General features: G+C 58.6%; 2 protein-coding genes across 2 annotated transcripts; one reads left to right on the forward strand and one right to left on the reverse strand.

The window, feature by feature from the left end:
* Nucleotides 1-1415: 1415 nt before the first annotated feature.
* ABHD1 (abhydrolase domain containing 1) lies at nt 1416-9894 on the forward strand. The gene is made up of 9 exons (XM_083733653.1): nt 1416-1619; nt 3345-3505; nt 3643-3822; nt 4703-4748; nt 4918-5030; nt 8254-8427; nt 8604-8652; nt 8763-8928; nt 9003-9894. Exons 1-9 carry the CDS (start codon nt 1548-1550, stop codon nt 9251-9253), a joined length of 1212 nt encoding a protein of 403 aa, XP_083589779.1. The 5' UTR covers nt 1416-1547; the 3' UTR covers nt 9254-9894.
* Nucleotides 9895-10861: 967 nt separating this feature from the next.
* Nucleotides 10862-16618, reverse strand: PREB (prolactin regulatory element binding). The gene is made up of 9 exons (XM_083733637.1): nt 16329-16618; nt 15554-15767; nt 14963-15183; nt 14791-14871; nt 13670-13794; nt 13416-13589; nt 12307-12379; nt 11396-11546; nt 10862-11307 (listed from the first exon to the last, which is right to left on the reverse strand). Exons 1-9 carry the CDS (start codon nt 16461-16463, stop codon nt 11213-11215), a joined length of 1269 nt encoding a protein of 422 aa, XP_083589763.1. The 5' UTR covers nt 16464-16618; the 3' UTR covers nt 10862-11212.
* Nucleotides 16619-18725: the final 2107 nt, after the last annotated feature.

An 18725-nucleotide genomic window follows, 5' to 3' on the forward strand; every position in this document is an offset into this window, starting at 1 on the left:
CATACCAAGAACTGACTTAGCTGGTCTTTAAGGTGCTACTGGAAGGAAATTTTTTTTGTTTTGATAAATACTTAGTTCCTGAGCCAGGTCACAGGCTCACCCTATTCATACACAGACATACCCTTAAGACACGATTTGTGAAGGAAAAGACAGCTGCTGGGAGAGATCATCAGGGGGTTTGGACTGGGTGTTCATCAGTATGCGGATGAGACCCAGCTCTACCTCTCTTTTAAATCAGAACCAGTGAGGGCAGTGAAGGTCCTGTGTGAGTGTCTGGAGGCAGTTGGAGGATGGATGGCGGCTAACAGATTGAGGTTGAATCCTGACAAGACAGAAGTACTGTTTCTGGGGGACAGGAGGCGGGCAGGTGTGGAGGATTCCCTGGTCCTGAATGGGGTAACTGTGGCCCTGAAGGACCAGGTGCGCAGCCTGGGAGTCATTCTGCATGCACAGCTGTCCATGGAGACGCAGGTCAATTCTGTGTCCAGGGCGGCTGTTTATCAGCTCCATCTGGTACACAGGATGAGACCCTATCTGCCCGCAGACTGTCTCACCAGAGTGGTGCGTGCTCTGGTTATCTCTCGCTTGGACTACTGCAATGCGCTCTACGTGGGGCTACCTTTGAAGGTGACCCGGAAACCACAACTAATCCAGAATGCGGCAGCTAGACTGGTGACTGGGAGTGGCCGCTGGGACCACATAACCCCAGTCCTGAAAGACCTACGTTGGCTCCCAGTACATTTCCGAGCACAATTCAAAGTGTTGGTGCTGACCTTGAAAGCCCTAAACGGCCCAGTAGACCTGAAGGAGCGTCTCCTCCCCCATTGTTCTGCCTGGAGACGGAGGTCCAGCGCTGAGGGCCTTCTGGCGGGTCCCTCATTGCGAGAAGTGAGGATACAGGGAACCAGGCAGAGGGCCTTCTTGGTGGTGGTGCCTGCACTGTGGAATGACCTCCCATCAGATGTCAAGGAAATAAGCAGCTATCTTCTCTTTAAAAGACATCTGAAGGCAGCCCTCTTCAGGGAAGCTTTTAATGTTTGGTGTATTACTGTATTTTAATATTTGGTTGGAATCCGCCCAGAGTGGCTGGGGAAACTCAGCCAGATGGGCGGGATATAAACAATATATTATTATTATTATTATTATTATTATTATTATTATTATTATTATTATATTTTCCTTCCCTCTCTCCACTGCTCAGCCTGGGAGGGAGGCAAAGAAGAGTGCCTCTGAGCATGCACAGAGCTCTCAGAGGGGGACCCTTGTGACCGGGTCCGGCCAGCTCCTCCTTCAGAAACTGGGCTAAGGAGCCTCCCTCCCTCCCTTTGGGCTCCTTCAGGCAGGAATGGGCGCCCGCCCCAAAGATGGCCGCAGATGGGCGGGGCGCGGCTTCTCGCCCGCTCCAAAGATGGCCTCCCCGGTGAGGCCGGGCGGCTGTGTGCGCCTGCGCGAGCGCCTTCCCGTCCGGGGCCGCTTTCTGGGCGCCTCTTTGGCCGCCGCCGCCGCAGCAGCAGCAGCACCTGCCCGACGGCGCGGACGACGGAGAGATGCTGGGACTGTCGCTGCTGCTGGGCTTCAGCACCGGCTGGCTGGCCTATTACTGGGCGCGCGTCCCCAAGGTCAGGCGGGGAAGCGGGCGCTGCTCCGGGCAGCCCCGACGGGGCGGGCGGAGGCTGAGCCTCTGGGCCAGGGGGAGAGGGCGCCCCGGGCATCCTTGGCACCCCTCTTGCGGGCGAGGGACTAGGCTGGGGGGACCCTTCTCCTCCCACCCCCACGAGCCCAGCTCCCCCGACGGCAGCCCGACGTGACCCCTGGCCAGGTCCCGAGGTGGAGGCAAGAGACACCGGGAGGGCCACGGGGATTGGGGGGGATCTCTGCTCTCTCTTCCCTCGGGGGTCTCGGGGCCAAGCCTGGCATTTCCCCAGACGGCGGGGTGGGCTGCCTGCCTGGGGCTGGCATGTGAGGCTGACACGTGCGGCAAATCCCCGCTTTGGAAAACAGGTTGGGAGGTATTCATTAGGTGTCTGCCAGAACAATAATCAGGGACAGAAACTAGATTCCTCCCAGCCACGCCTGGTTTTGGCTCTCCCTGGCAGGGAAGCACCTTCTGAGGTTCTGGGCAGCTCAGTTTCAGGAGGGTATGGACAAGCTGGAAGGTGGGCGGAAGACGATGAAGGGTCTGGAAAACAGCCTTGTGAGGAACGGAGGAGGAAGCTGGGGTGTTTAGGCTGGAAAAGAGGGACCCAGAGGCAATGAGATCAAAGGCAGATTTAGGGGAGCGCAACTGGCGCAAATATTGGTGTTACACACGTGGTACTTCTGAAATTGGAGACCCCCAAATCCGCCACTGATATGGCGGTTCCCTCCCTGCGAGAAGCCAAGTTACAGGGAACCAGGCAGAGGGCCTTCTCGGTGGTGGCGCCTGCCCTGTGGAACTCCCTCCCACCAGATGTCAAAGAGAAAAACAACTACCAGACTTTTAGAAGACCTCAGAAGGCAGCCCTGTTCAGGGAAGCTTCTAATGTTTGACGCGTTACTGTACAGTGGTACCTTGGGATGCGAACGGGATCCATTCCGGAGCCCCGTTCGCATCCTGAACGGAACATAAGACGCGACGGTGTGTCTACGTGTGGGCGGTTCGCGTTTTGACGCTTCCACGCATGCCTGTGACATCATTTTGAGTGTCTGTGCATGCGCGATAGGTGAAACCCGGAAGTAACGCACTCTGTTACTTCCGGGTTGCCGCGGAGTGCAACCCAAAAGCGCTCAACCTGAAGCACATTCAACCCGAGGTATGACTGTATTTTAAAATTCTGTTGGAAGCGGCCCAGAGTGGCTGGGGAAACCCAGACAGATGGGCGGGGTATAAATGATGATGATGATGATGATGATAGCCACCTTCCAATATCTCAAGGGCTGTCGTGTGGATCGCTTTTCCTCCTGTTCTGGAGAGTAGGACCCAAACGAATGAATTCCAATGACAAGGAAGGAGATCCCAACTAAACATTAGGAAGGGCTTTTGGGCAGCAATAGGAGTTTGCCTGTGAAAGGCGTTTTAGCAGGAAAGGGCGAGCAAAGTCTCCCTGTGGAGCCAGGAGAGGACACTGCCCAGGGGCACAACAAATGCCAGCCGGAGGCCCTTTGGCAAGAGGCAGGAAAGCAACCTCTGTGTGGGCAGCAGCAGAGGCAGCTTAGAATCGTAGAGTTATAAGGGACCCCTAGAAGTCATCTAGTCCAACCCCGCAATATAGGACTATTGAACTCCAAGGAAGGAGAGCTCTGGGGCAGCACTGTGGCCGCCTGAGCTTGAGCTCCCTGTGACCTTCCTCTCCCCCCCCCTACAGCCCCCGCTGCTGGTGGCTTGCCAGCCCTTCCGCTCCTTCCTGGAGAAATATTGCCCCATCGTGAATGAGACCTTTTACCCCACGCCCTGGTGCTTCGAAGGACGGCTCCAGACCATCGTCCGCGTCTTCCTCAAGTCCAGCCCGCCCGTCTCCTACCGCAGGTCAGCCGGACGGGGGGGGGGGGAGCCAGGCCCGGGGTGGGGGCCGGTGCCAGTCTGCTTGGGAGATGGTGGGCCTGGGGTGTGATGCCACGGAGCCCGTCTCACCCGCCTGCTCCTCCTTGCCCTTTCCCATCCAGTGAAGTGCTGAGGACCGCAGACGGAGGCCAGCTGCTGCTGGATTGGGCTGATGGCGAGAGCGGGCAGCACCCTGACCCAGAGAGCTGCCCCATTGTCCTGTTCCTGCCAGGCCTGACGGGCAACAGCCAGGAGACCTACATTCTGCACATGGTCCTTGGCGTCCAACAACGGGGCTACAGGTGGGAAAGGGCGCCCTGGGGGGGGGTCCTGGCATTGGCGGTGCTATTACTTGTTGCGTTACACCCCACCTTTCTCTCCACGGAGTTCAAGGTGGCGCACAACAACCCTGTGAGGTAGGGTACGCTGAGAGGCGAGTTTCATGGCCTAGGGGGGGATTTGAACCCTGCTCCCCTAGGGCCTGAGACGCGGGTGGCGCTGTGGGTTAAACCACAGGGCCTAGGACTTGCCGATCAGAAGGTCGAATCCCCGCGATGGGGTGAGCTCCCGTTGCTCGGTCCCTGCTCCTGCCCACCTAGCAGTTCGAAAGCACGTCAAAGTGCAAGTAGATAAATAGGTACCACTCTGGCGGGAAGGTAAACAGCGTTTCCGTGCACTGCTCTGGTTCGCCAGAAGCAGCTTAGTCATGCTGGCCACACGACCTGGAAGCTGTACGCCAGCTTCCTCGGCCAATAAAGCGAGATGAGCGCCGCAACCCCAGAGTCTGTCACGACTAGACCTAATGGTCAGGGGTCCCTTTACCTTTAGCCCTAGGTCCTAGTCCAACACTCTACCCATTACGCACCACTGCCTTTTCCCATTCCTGTTTTCCACCCTAAGGTAAACTGATTCTGTCTATGGAGGTTCCATTTAGCAATCATAAAAAACTGAGAAGAGCCCGGCTGCTGGGTCTGGTCACAGAGGGCCCATGATCCAGGTTCCCACAGTGGCCAACCAAGTGCCCGCCCGCCCGGGACCCCCAGGAGCGCCATGGCAGGAGGGTCTTGGCCCTCTCCCCCCAGCTGCTGCTTCCCAGCAACGGGCATAGCATGTAGCCACCGTGACTTGCAGCCACAACTAACCTTATCCTGGGTTCTCACTCTCTTCCCGTCTCCCTCGCAGGGCTGTTGTGTTCAACAACCGAGGCTGCAAAGGAGAGGAGCTGCTGGTGAGTGTGGCCACAGCTGGGGGGCGGTGCACCCTTGGGTGCTGGGGGAGGGGAGGGTGCGGTGCTCTGGGACTGCAAGGCGAAGGCAGGATGGGCCCCCCAACTCCCTGTCTCTGCCAAAGAGGCAAGCCTCACCCACCATCTCCCCTCTCTCCTCCTCCCTCCACAGACCCACAGGGCTTTCTGCGCCAACGACACCGAAGACCTGGAGCTGGTGGTGGGGCACATCAAGAGCCGCTTCCCCCGGGCCCCCCTGATGGCGGTGGGCGTTTCGCTGGGCGGGTGAGGCTCTGACGGGGCAAGGGGGGAGGCGGGTGGGAAAGGGGAGTTGCACTGCAGAGAAGCAGCTCTGTTGCCCCAGAATGGGGAGTCCCGCTGCCTCCCAGCTTGGGCCTCGTAGAAAGGAAAGAGCACCAGGAGTGCCTGCAGGATCAGGCCCGTGGCCCTTCTAGCCCAGGATTCTGACCTCACAGAGGCTGACCAGGTGCCCATTGTGGGAAACCCTAAAGTGGGAGTTGAGCACAAGAGTAACTCTCCCATCCTGCAGTTTCCAGGAACTGAGATTCAGAAGTATTGCTGAGCCAAGCTAGGAGGTACCTGCTGAAAGAAGTCTGGGCCTCCCCCCCCCGAACCCCCCTGCCTGAGTCTGGGTTTCCTTCTGCCCCCCCCAGGCAATGCCAAGGTGCCCCCCTCTGAATCCTGGCTGCTGGGCACTTCAGGAAGGAGACAGGGGGCTGTGGGGCTCAGCTCCCGCTTGCTTCTGGATATCTGGGTGCCCCCGTGAGAGCAGGGGGCTGGACTCAAAGAGCCCCCTTTGGTCAGATCCTGCTGTTCTCTTGCCAGCCTCACTCCAGGGCTCACCCACAAGGCAGGAGCTGGAGAATGACCTCTGCGTCCTGCTAGGACTCTGTTTATGAGCCAAGCTGCCTCTCCCCTAAAACAAATTTCCAGGGTGGCGGTGCAAAGGGCACGGAAACAGCTCCTGGCAGCGCCTAAGTCCTGGGTGAGGACACTCTGGAGCAGAGTCTCCTGCCAGTGGGTCTCCTTCCCAATGGCTCCTCCTGCCCCTTCTCTTAAGCCAGTTAGGGGCGAGGGTGTCCTTGGGGGAGACCCTTTGGAAGGCTGAAGGCTCCCCTTGCTCAGGGGACCCACAGGCCTGACCTCCTGTGTCCCCAAATCCAGCCATGGTGGGAGGGGAAGGGAACTGAAATGCTGGAGAGGCTTTTGCGCCCACACAACCGGGACTCGGCTGCCGTTGATCATCTGGGTGAAAGGGAAGGCAGAGCCCAGCTTGCCCGGCTGTGGTGTTTACGGGAGCCGGTGAGTCAGGCTTCCTGCTCCTGTGACTCAGGAGTTTGCTCCCAGCAGCGTCAGTCTCTGCTTGATGCTACAGAAAGGTTTCCCTTACTAGCAAGAGCACGTTTGCCAGCTGGGGCACAGGGAAGCCCCTGGGCAGCCTCCCAGAAGTACAGCTGATTTGTTGTTGAGTCGTTTAGTCGTGTCCGACTCTTCGTGGCCCCCTGGACCAGAGCACGCCAGGCACTCCTGTCTTCCACTGCCTCCCGCAGTTTGGTCAAACTCATGTTTGTAGTTACAGATAGGTAGCCGTGTTGGTCTGCCATAGTCAAAACAAAAAAAATTCCTTCCAGTAGCACCTTAAAGACCAACTAAGTCAGTTCTTGGTATGAGCTTGGTAAGAAGTGTGCATGCACACGAAAGCTCATATACCAAGAACTGACTTAGTTGGTCTTTAAGGTGCTACTGGAAGGAATTTTTTTGTTTTGACTATGGCAGACCAACACGGCTACCTATCTGTTTCTGTTTCAGTGTATCTGAAGAAGTGTGCATGCACACGAAAGCTCTTACCAAGAACTAACTTAGTTGGTCTTTAAGGTGCTACTGGAAGGATTTTTTTTTGTCATGTTTGTAGCTTCGAGAACACTGTCCCACCATCTCGTCCTCTGTCATCCCATTCTCCTTATGCCCTCCATCTTTCCCAACATCAGGGTCTTTTCCAGGGAGTCTTCTCTTCTCATGAGGTGGCCCAAGTCTTGGAGCCTCAGCTTCAGGATCTGTCCTTCCAGTGAGCACTCAGGGCTGATTTCCTTCAGAATGGAGAGGTTTGATCTTCTTGCAGTCCGTGGGACTCTCAAGAGTCTCCTCCAGCACCAGAATTCAAAAGCATCCATTCTTCGGCGATCAGCCTTCTTGATGGTCCAGCTCTCACTTCCATACATCACTACTGGGAAAACCAGAGCTTTAACTATACGGAGCTTTGTCGGCAAGGTGATGTCTCTGATTTTTGAGATGGTGTCTAGGTTTGTCATTGCTTTTCTCCCAAGAAGCAGGCGTCTTTTAATTCAGCTGATAACCTTGACCAAAAAGAGCAAGGGGCTCAGACCAGCTCTGGGCTGCCAAGGGGCTGTACCCCCCCTTCCACCACCAGAGAAAGGGACCCCCAGAACTACTAGGAATGCCAGAGGAATGCTCCGGTGTAACACCAGAAGTGGCCTGTGGCAGCCATTGGTGTTTGTTTCCAATAAGCCATGGTGGGGGAGACCTGATTGCTCCAGATGTTCCAGGTCTGCCCCGTTTGCCCCCTGGACTGGCAGGCCTGCTCCTCCAGAACTTGCCCACGTTCTTCTGCCAGTGTGGAGAATTCGAAACCAGGACTCGGAAGTGCAAAGCAGAAATGGCTCAAGGGTGATGCTCTGGAATGCGGGTGGGTGGGCTTTTACTGGAGCAGCTCAAGGGATGCCAGCATTTGGCCTGAAGCTGCCTGGACCTGAAGAAATGTTCTGAGCAGCCTGGAAGCTGCCCTGAGTCTTGGCCCCAAAGAGGAGGGTGCGGGTGTCGCTCACAGTTCGCTGCACGGAAGTTGAAGAACAGCCTGCAGGATCAAGCTGCTGGCCCCTACAGCATCCTGTTCCCACAGTGGCCCCAAAGGCAGGATTCAAGCCCGAGTCCTCTCCCCTCCGGTGACTGGACTTCCTGCATTGCAGGGGGTTGGACTAGATGACCCGTGGCTCCCTTTCCGCTCTATGAATCCAGGAGGATTGCTGCCTCTCAATGTTGAGGCAGAGCAGAGCCATTGTGGTTAGTAGCCATTGACGGCCCTCTCCTCCTTCATTAGTCCCATCCTCTTTTAAAGCCACCCCAGTTGGTGGCCAGCACTGCCTCCTGTGGCAGGGAGTTCAACAGTTTAACTTTGTGCCGTGTGAAGAAGTCCTTTTTAAAAATCCATCCTGAATCTTGCAATGTTCCACACTTTAACCATGTGCTACATAAAGGACTTTCCCCCCATTTTATAAACTTCTATTGTGCTGCCTTTTCTCCAAACTGAGAGGGCTTCCCAGAGAGCTGTTGGCCAATCACAGGGGCTGCCTGCAGTAGAGAGGGGCTTGGGGGGGGCAGGACAGGGGTTGATGGTCCAGCTGTGCCCAGAACGTTCCAGGGGGAAAGCCGCCCCTCCATCCACTTGAAGCCTCCCTCTTCCTGCCCCCAGGATCCTGGTGCTGAACTACCTGGGGCGGAAGGGCCCAGAAGCCGGACTGGTGGCGGCCATGACGTGCTCGGTCAGCTGGGACTCCTTCGAGACCACCCACTCCCTCGAGAGCCCCCTCAACCAGGTGCTCTTCAACCAGCACCTGACGGCCAACCTGCGCAAGCTCATCCAGCGGTACGTTGCTGTTAGGGGTGGGGGCGGCACCAGAGGCAGGTCTGGCATTATGGCCCCATTCTGGGAGGGAGGGGCCCCAAGACCCCCCTGCCCTTCGGCTCTTCCTTCCCAGAACCCCCCTCCCCCCAAGCTGCCCCCTTTTCCATTCCCTGCTCACACCTCAACCCTATTTTCAGGCACAGGAAGGTCATTGCTGAGCGAATTGACGTGGACCACGTGCTGAAGGTACAGCCCCCTCCCTGGTAGAGTTGGAAGGGGCCCCCCGAGGGTCATCCAGCCCAACCCCCCTGTGACACCGCAGCGAACGCTTTGGTGCTTGTGCTTTCTCTTTGCAGGCGCGCAGCATCCGGGAGTTTGACGAGCGCTACACGGCCGTGGCCTTTGGCTACAGCTCCTGCGAGGAATACTACCAGGCCGCCAGCCCCTGCCAGAAGGTCCACAGCTTCCGGGTCCCGGTGCTGTGCCTCAACGCCTCTGACGACCCCTTTTCCCCACTTCACGGTGAGTCCCCCAGCCTTCCCCCTCTCCCCCCGGGGCTCCTGCTCTCGACTGACCCCCCTCCGCCTTCCTTGCAGCCATCCCCGTGAAGGAAGCCCAGAGCGTCTCCACCCTGGCGCTGCTGGTGACGGCGCGAGGAGGGCACATTGGCTTCCTGGAGGGGCTCCTGCCGCGCCACCAGAGCTACATGGACCGCGTCTTCGCCCAGTTTGCGGGGGCCGTCTTTGAGCACCAGGAGGAGCTGGCGGCCGCCGTGGCAGCCGAGCAGGAGCAGCAGCTGCAGCAGTGCCATGAACAGGGGCCGGGCGCCCAGGTGGCAACCTCCTAAGGAGAACCAGGGAGGAGGAGGAGGCCTCTAGCGCAGGCCCTGTGAGCCCCACAGGTGGAGGGCCTGAGCCTGTTGCCCTGCTCCTTCCAAGGAGGGGGGGAAACCAGGAGGGCCAGCAGCCCACCCAAGGGCCTGGTCTCTGTCCTCCAGGAGGGGCTTCCAGCCAGCAGCGCTGCTGGCACCAGGACCGTGCAGAATACAAGATGGCTTTTCCAGTACCTTGGCGTGAGGCTGCTTCCATTCCGGGCACAAAGAAAGCTGCACTTCTCTCGCCCAGAAACTTGCTTCCACCCCAGTGAGGAGCCCTTTCCCCTCTTTCTTGGGGGGGGGGGGTGGCAGCTGCTCTGTCTGCAGAAGGCTTCAAACCCCTTTGGCAGCGTCTCCAGGGAGGGCTGCGGAAAAAGACTCTCCGTCTGGAGCCCTGGAGAGCGGCTGCCAGTTAAAGAACTATAGAGAGTCAGAACAGCTGGCAAAGGACACCCATCTAAAATGGTCGCAAGTCGCTTTGGGCTGCCCTAAGTGACTAACAAGTTTAATCAATAATCAATAATAATAATAATAACCCAAGAGAGCCACTCCCAGCCAGCAGCGACCACAGGAGGCCAAACTGGTGAAAGGAGAGAAAGGGCTGAGATCTTTGATTGAGTTGGGTCATTTTCCTGTAAAATAAAGACACACAAATGTGGACATTCTACCCCCACCTACCACACAAAAATCTCTCAGTGCCACTCAGAGCCAGGCTGCATGTTGGGCAACAGGTGTGGGCTGGTGTGGAGACCGACCCTCTGAAGACCATGCATTGTCCCTTGTCGCCCTCCAGCCTCTGATTTCCGGGTCACTCCCTCAGGGGGGATGGGCAGCCAGCTCAGAGCACACCTGGGCTGCCGCTGAGCCAGGTAAGCCTTGCTGCACCTCAGTGAGGGCAGAGGGCGGCATGCAAAGGCCGTACGAAATACAACTTCATTGCTGGGGAAATAAAGGGCTGGCGTCATTGCAGGACACGGCAACTGGGAGCCAATGGCATTGGTAGCAGGATCCTCACAGCTGACCTGCAGAAATGTGAGCTTCCTGGGAAGCTGGAGGAAGCCAGCAGCAGCTGAGAGATTCCTGACAGGCTTTGCACATGGCGGAGGAGCAAAGGACCCTCTCAGCCGCAGGAAGGGGGGGATTAGAGTTACACGGAGGGAAAACAGATACCGGAGTTGAGCAAGAGGAAGGAGGTCGGATTACAGCTTAGGGGAATTTTTAGTGGCTTAGTTGGGTCATCGCATAAGTCGTGGGTCATCTAAGGCCAACCCGCTGCAAGGCAAGAATCTGAGCTCTGATCAGCATTTCCGCAGCTTGATGGCACATGCAACCCCTAAAAAGCCCATGTACCCCCAAAAGGCACAAGCCCCCTGCTCCTCTCTTCCTCGTGCCCCAACACCCATGGGCACAAGGCCAGGTGGGGGCTGCCAGGCTGCAGCCGTTTAGTAGAGCGGGGAAGGGGTCCCACGGGGCAGACCACCTCCACTGCTCCAAGTCTGGTGCAAAACAGCCCCTCGCGCACCTGCGGGGTGCTCCAGCCCCGGCCAGGAGGGGACAGACGAGGCAAGCAGGGAGCAGAGCTCTTGCTCCATCATCTCGTTTAATGGCAACTTGCAAGACCCCCGTCGTGGGGCTGGGAGGAGCCTCGCTTGCCCAAAGCAGCCGAGGCTGGAATGTTTCAACGTGGCAGTCCAGAACGGAGGAGTGGGGCTGCCCCACCCCGTAGTCACCAGCGGGGGAAACGGGGGACGACGAGAGTTCATGCCCAACCCCAAGACTTCATCTGTGGGGGTTCTGCCCCCCTGGCTCAGCCAAGCACACCTGTCCACAGGCTCTGAGGGGGCAGCCTTCGCCCCGGACCCTGGAGCCTTTTGCAGTCTCTGGGATGAGGAAGGGTGGGCGCCCCCCACGCAGGAAGGGCAGAGCCGAGGCCTAGAGGAAGCCGGGGAAGGCCAGCTGGAGCAGCAGGACCGAGGCCACGATGAGTCCAGCGCACAAGAGCAGCATCAGCCACACGGGGAAGCTCCCTGCAAGGAGAGAGGGGAGAGGACTGAGCAAAGCAGGGGGGGCCCCCAGCTCCCCTGTGGCAGGGCAGGGGCCCCACCCCCGACCTACGTCGGCAAGGGATGCGGTGCAGGCGGCAGCGGCTGTCGACGGCCACGCTGAGCAGGGCCGCCTCGTTGTCCTGGAGCAGGTCAGGGGTGTCCGGCAGGAAAGCCAACGCCGTCACCACGATGCCGTGCGCCTCTCGCACGTAGTACAGCCTCTGCGGGAGAGAAGAAGAGCCGGCCGGGTCAGGCCAGGGGCCCCTCACGCCCCACATCCTCTTCTCACTGTCGCCAACCATATTCCCCAGAGGGAAACACATGAGAGGATCCGAGTGCGAGAGCTACTTTCCATTAGTATCCAGAAACTGGAATCAAATCCAGCTGGAACAACTCTGTCTTACAGGCCCCGTGGAAAGAAATCAGACCCCGCATGGCCCTGCTCTCATGAGACAGAGCGTTCCACCAGGCCGGGGCCAGTGTTGAAAAGGCCCTAGCTCTGCTTGAGGCTAATCTGGCTTCCTTGAGGCCTGGGACCTCTAGGGTGTTGCTATTTATGGACCTTAAGGTCCTCCATGTGGCATATTGGGAGAGGCGGTCCCCTAGGTACAAGGGTCCTAGGCCTCACGTGAAGGTCTTCCAGAGAGGGAGTGGGGAGGTGGAACAGCGATGGGGCTCTCAGGATCCGCACTTGTTCCCCGATGCCATTTAGGCCCCCAGCCCTTGGAGGGAAGCAGCTGGCCATGCCTGCAGCGTGCCTGTCCTCAGCCTCACCCCCAGCCCCGCCCAGCCGGCTTAGGGGGGCTTTTCTTTTCTGACACCAGCACTACAAGGTGGATCCCTCCCAGCTCGACTCCAGCCCTCTCTGTGCTCCAGCCCTAGGACCTGCCCAGGGCCTTTGCTGGCTCTCTCCTGCCCTTGGGCTAGCAGTGTCAGGCTGCCCACGAGGCCAGGAGCCGCCTGGAGCGGGAAGTTGCCTACCTGCAAGGAGAAGGCCACGAAGATGGCCACGGAGCCCGTGACGGTGCCCAGCCCCAGGAATGTGCCCGTGTCACTGCAAGCACAGACAGACAGCAGTCAGCTTCAGAACAAGGCAAGCAGGTTTGTGGGGAACCCCCACCCCAAAATATGTATTTGGTATCGCTTCCATTGCACAGGAAATATAAAGGAGGAATAAAACACATAACAAAAACAGGAGAGCAGGAGCATTGGCACCACATCTTCGGAAATCTTACGTCAGGGGGAGGCAAAAGTCACTGCAAATGCAAAAAACAGAAGCTGGACCTCAATGGGGAGAAGATCGCGCAAGGCGAATTGTTCTGGCATTTTCAGACAGGTGCTGTTTGCATGATCCGGAGGCAGATAAAATAAACTCCCTTTAACCTACAGCAAACGTGGGTTGTGGGTGCTTGCAGTGTCGCAAGGGCTCTGACGCCAGGCCTGCCAGGCTACATTGCGCAACGGCTTCTTGGGTTGCGCTTCTGTTTGCCCAACAGCAATCGGCAAGTATGTCAAAAGTTCTTTAGCATATATACAGAGAGCCCTTTCAAGGCCAGATGCATCTCACCCCCAGAGCGCATGAAAAACCCCTAATTGGAGGTGTTTACGCAGAGGTCGGAGGACCAGCCCTCAGGGACCCCTTAGCTGTGGTTTCAGAAGATATCTAAAGGCAGCCCTGTTCAGGGAAGATTTTAATGGTTAATAGGTTATTGTATATTAGTGTTTTGTTGGAAGCTGCCCAGAGTGGCTGGGGAAACCCAGCCAGATGGGTGGGGTATAAATAATAAATTATTATTATATTATTATTATTATTTAGCCCAACCCAGCAAGGCAGGAATCTCAACTACAGCATCCACCTGGGATTAAAGGAGAAAGGGCTCAACCCAAGGCGGTGCAGTCTGCAGGCAGTGGGGAGCTTCAGTATCAGTCTTGCTCCAGCAGCTGGCCAAGGGGACCGGCCCCTCTTCCGACGCCATCAGATTCCAACCCCCAACGGCCAGCAAGGCCAATGGTCAGGGACGAGGGGAGCTGGAGCCCCTCAGTGCCGGGAGGACCCCAAAAGGAGGAAAGCCAGAGAGGCGTGGCCCTACCTGACGGAGAGGCAGGAGACGACCTCGTTGCCGCAGGGCCTGGTGAGCAGCGGGAGGAAGCTGTGCCCGTCCCACTTGGTGATGTAGCAGGGGGGCGGGCGCCGCTCCCGCTTGTGGGGGATCTGCACCGTGTACAGACGCAGCGCCTGAGCCTGGTCCTCCACCGTCCCGAACCTGCGCCAGAAGCGAGAGGAGGCGTCAGGGGACGGACAGCCCACACAGGGGCCCCGCCTGCCCCCTGCCCAGCCCGTTACCTGCAGGCCTGGTAGCGATAGGCCTTTTCCGGGATGCCTGGGAGGTTCTCGTTCCAGTGCAGCCCCGTCACCATCTGGTCCCGCTGCCAGATGCAGCACTGGAAGTCCCGGCCCACCGTCACCACCTGCGGAGGGGCAAGAGGGCGGGGCTCAGGGAGGACGAGGGACCCCAGGAACAGCACCACCCCTCCCAGGTCCGTCGCTTTCCTTGCTGGAGGAAGAAGGAAGGCAAAGCAATGGCTGCTTCCTGCCTTTCCTCCCTTCTGCACCCAGCCTTGGGAGACTTGGAAGGTCTGGGGTGGAACTGAGAGCTTCATTTCCACAAGGAGGCTTTGGCCCCTATTCACAGCGTGCTGCCCCAGGGGGAGCATTTTGCAAGAAGCCTCAAGGAAGGGCTGGAAAAGGCCTAGTGACCCAGCGGCAGAGGAGACCACGTGGGCTCACAACCATGTGCAGACCCATTGCCTGCCCCACTTTTTAAAAGGGGCCATTTCCTTTGAGCCCCTGGGCTGAGAGACGAGGGGAGACAAGGATGCAAATCCCTCCCCAGCCAAAATAAAAAACGCACTTATTTCCTTGACACATGAAGAGCCTGGCTGCTAGATTGGGTCCTGCATCCTGGTCTCCCAGCGGCCGATCGGAAGTCCCCGTGGGAACCCAGCGAGCAGGATCTGGGCGCATGAGCTCTCCACCCCCCTGCGGTTTCCAGCAACCGGCGTTCAGAAGCATCGCTGGCTGCGACTGGCGGGGGGGGGGGGGCACAGCACAGCCAGGAGCCACCAACAGGCCTTTTCTCCATGAACTGGTCAAATCCATTGCTCAGCTTGCCTTTCTGGGGGTCTCTGGAGCCCCCCTCCCTTGCTCCAGGAAGTCATATGCTGGAGACCCCTCTGCACAGTCACAAGAGGAACACCCCCCAGGCCCCATGGGCACCCCAAGGGCACCTGCCTTGGCACTGCCCATCTCCCTCCTCCTGCTCCTCCTGGTCTCTGAACCCAGACAGCGAAGGAGCCTCTTCCCTTTGCAAGTGAGTGACTCTTCTAAGGACCACCAGGACGGGGGTCTTGGGTCCTCCTGCGGTGCCCCGACAGACCCCCAGCGACCAGACCAGCACCCCTCACCTTGTTGTCGGGGCTCAGCGCTATGTCCTCAATCTCCCCGTTGTGGGCCTGGAACTCCAGGGATTTCTTCATGCTGGGGAACTGCAGACAGAAGGAGATATTTGGCCCCCTGGCACCAGAGCACCCCCTCTTGCCCACCATTGCAACACCCATTCAGGCGCCCTCCCCTTACCTCCCAGACGCGCAAGAAGCCGTCCACGCCCCCCGTGGCCAGGAGAGTGTGGTCGTGGTTGAAGCAGACGGCCTTCTGCAGGGCGTCTGGGCTGGTGTCCGTCTGGACGCAGTGCAGGGTCTCCACGGCCACCTGGCTCGTCTCGCTGCGCATGCCGCCGTTGCTGCCCGACCCGCTGGGGGCGGGGGCCTTGCGCCTCCGGGGACCCTTGTCGCCAGCACCTGGGGGCGCAACGGAAGAGATCGAGGGCTGTGGCCAACTCTGCCCACTCGCTGCCCTCCATGCCCCTTCCCTCAGGGAAGACGGAGCCAGATTGCAAGGGAGGAGGCCACAAGCTGGCGTTCCGCTGCTCCAGAAGGGACCCAAACCAAGAAAGGAGATTCCGGTGAAATATTAGAAAGAACTTTCTGACGGTAAGAATGGAGTGGAATCAATTCTGCTTCCTTGGAGGTTTGTAAACAGAGACCAAACGGGATCCTTGAGCTGCGATTCCTGCATGGCAGGGGGTTGGACTAGATGTCCCTTGGGGATCCCTTCCAACTCTACCAGCGGCTCCCCCTCCGCCCCTCTCTCCAGGGGTCCGGCCCCCACCTGCTTTGTCGGCAGCCCCTTCGGCCCCCGCCTCCGCTTTCTTCCCGCTGGGCTTCTGCAGGCGGAAGCTGAGGATGTGGCAGGAGGCGTCCTGCCCGGCCGCAATGAGGTCCCCGGCCAGCGCCATGGTCATGGTGGCGCGCGTCTCCGTGTCGTGGGCATGGAGCAGCGAGGCGCACAGCTCCCCCCCTCGCCAGTCCAGCTGCAGGAAATGCTGCGGGGGGGGGGGGAGAAAGGAGAGGGGGCAGGTCAGCCATTGCTAAGAAGATTAACCCCTTCGTGCCTCCCCCCCGGGACAGGGCTCCCCCTCTTCCCCTTGCCTTGGGGGCGCTTCTAGGCCCTCCTCCCCCTTGGGCCAAGGGGGCACCCAAGGGTGCCAAGGCGGAGAGGAGAGGGGGGGCAGGTCAGCCACTGCTCAGATTAACCCCTTCGCGCCTCCCCCCCCCCCGGGACAGGGCTCCCCCTCTTCCCCCTGCCTTGGGGGCGCTTCTAGGCCCTCCTCCCCCTTGGGCCAAGGGGGCACCCAAGGGTGCCAAGGCGGAGAGGAGAGGGGGGCAGGTCAGCCACTGCTCAGATTAACCCCTTCGCGCCTCGCCCCCCCCCCCGGGGACAGGGCTCCCCCTCTTCCCCCTGCCTTGGGGGCGCTTCCAGGCCCTCCTCCCCCTTGGGCCAAGGGGGCACCCAAGGGTGCCAAGGCGGAGAGGAGAGGGGGGCAGGTCAGCCACTGCTCAGAAGATTAACCCCTTCGCGCCTCGCCCCCCCCCCGTGCCCTCACCAGCCCGTTCTTGATGCCCGTCTTGGCCGCGCCTCCGCCGCCCGCGATGAGCGCCAGGCGGGCCCCGCGGTGCACGCGCAGGGCGTAGAGCGGGAAGGGGGCCCGGTAGAGCTCCGGGGGCCGCCGGGGGGCCATGGCGGGCGGGTCAAAGGTCAGCTCATGCCCTCCTCCTCCTCCTCCTCCTCCTCAGCCCCTCTCGGCGGCGGCGGCGGCGGCGGCGGCGGCAGAGCTCAGGTCCCGAGTGGGCATGCGCGGACTCCCGGCCCACGTCAGCGCCCAGCCCGGCCGGCGCGAGAGGCGTCGCGCGTCGCGCGTCAGGCCCGTCCCTCCGTCGCGCGGCGCGCCATCTTTGGGAAGGGCGGAAGCCCGGAGTTCTTAAAGAGACAGCGGCCCCCGCTACTGAAGCCGAGATACCTGCTGCTTAACTGGGGCTTCCGAGATGCTGCGCCTGCAGGTTCAAAATTATTCCCTGGATCCCACCCAGGGCCGGATTGAGGTTTGATGTGGCCCTCAGCTCCTGAAGGTAATGGGGCCCTTTCTATGTCCAGCTGTCTTTTTGTCAGCAACAAACTGTCGCTGTTTTAGGTGTTGAATATATGCTAGATGGTCATTTAGGGACCTCATAGGTATCTCAAGCCCTTTGCACATGTTTCCATGCAAACAGTCCATGCAGAATGTAAGGTAAAGGTCAAGGGACCCCTGACCATTAGGTCCAGTCGTGGCCGACTCTGGGGTTGCAGCGCTCATCTCGCTTTATTGGCCGAGGGAGCCGGCGTACAGCTTCCGGGTCGTGTGGCCAGCAGGACTGAGCCGCTTCTGGCGAACCAGAGCAGCACACAGAAACGCCGTTTACCTTCCCGCCGAAGTGGTACCTATTTATCTACTTGCACTTTGATGTGCTTTCGAACTGCTAGGTTGGCAGGAGCTGGGAGTGAGCAATGGGAGCTCATCCCATCACGGGGATTCGAACCGCCGACCTTCTGATCAGCAAGCCCTAGGCTCTGTTTACACCACACTGCCACCCGATTCCCTCTCATGCAGAATGTAGGCACCCTATATATAGAAAGGAGCAAACCAGGGATATTTTAGAGAGCAGGTGGGGCCCATGACTTACATCACAGGAGCCCACACAACACAAAACACTGTTGCTGTATGTAGGTTTTATTTTATTTGTTGTTTATCTTATATTTTGGAAATGTACATCCAGTTTTCTTATTCCTTTAAAAAAATTTGGGGGGCCAAAAGAGTGGAGCTCTAAGCTATAGCTTGTTTAGCCGATATGTAAATCCAGTACTGGTCCCAGCTCTGGCCAGAAGCGAAGCAGATGGCGCACCTGCTGCCCTCCTGCGTCGCTCGCCCCTTTCTTCCCTCCCCTGGGGGGGGCACAGCTGCACTGCCAGTTTTTGACCGAAAGCTCCTGGGGAGCAGAGACTTTGGAGGAGAAGTGGCCCATCTGGTCCAGCAAAGACCCCAAAGAACCTAGGAACCAAGATATACTGCCTCTGGACCTGGAGGTTCCTGAAGAACAGAAGATGAGCTGCTGGATCAGGCCCCAGGATCAGGCCATCTCCTCCAACATCCTGTTCTCACAGCAGCCGACAACCAGGTGCCATTCTGTGAAACCAGCAAGCAGGATTCGAACACGAGCTCCATTCATTCTCCCCTCCTCTTGTCTCCAGGAAAGGGGTTTCCAGAAGCATTGCTTCCTCGACTGTGGAGGCAGAGCAGGGCCATCCTGACTAGCAGCCATCGAAAACTCCTCCTGCGTGGATTTGTCCCATCCTCTTTTGAAGCCATCCAGCTCAATGGCCATCTTGTGCTTCCTGTGGGAGGGAGTTCCACAGTCTAACACTGCGCTGTGTGAAGAAGATGGGCCAAACAGGAGACAAAGCAAGTCTGGGAGCTAACAGAATTTGTTGTAAACCTCTTTTCAACACAATTTACCTTTGCTGCCTCCAAAGCTGTAGTCCGGGACCAGCAGCACACTGTGTTTGCGATCTCTCAGTGAAAAGAAATGAAATGGACTACTACTACTTGGACTACAACTAATCCTGAATGCGGCAGCTAGACTGGTGACTGGTAGTGGCCACCGGGACCACATAACACCGGTCCTGAGAGATCTGCATTGGCTCCCAGTACGTTTCTGAGCACAATTCAAAGTGTTGGTGCTGACCTTGAAAGCCCTAAATGGCCTCGATCCAGTATCCCTGAAGGAGTGTCTCTACTCCAATCACCCAGGCCAGACACTGAGGTCCAGCTCTGAGGGCCTTCTGGCGGTTCCATCCCTGCGAGAAGGGAGGTTACAGGGAACCAGGCAGAGGTCCTTCTCGGTGGTGGCACCCGCCCTGTGGAACGCCCTCCCATCAGATGTCAAAGAGAAAAACAAGGCAGCCCTGT

Source organism: Podarcis gaigeae (assembly GCF_964106915.1).
Source record: "Podarcis gaigeae genome assembly, chromosome: 3".
In the NCBI taxonomy this organism is placed as follows: domain Eukaryota; kingdom Metazoa; phylum Chordata; class Lepidosauria; order Squamata; family Lacertidae; genus Podarcis; species Podarcis gaigeae.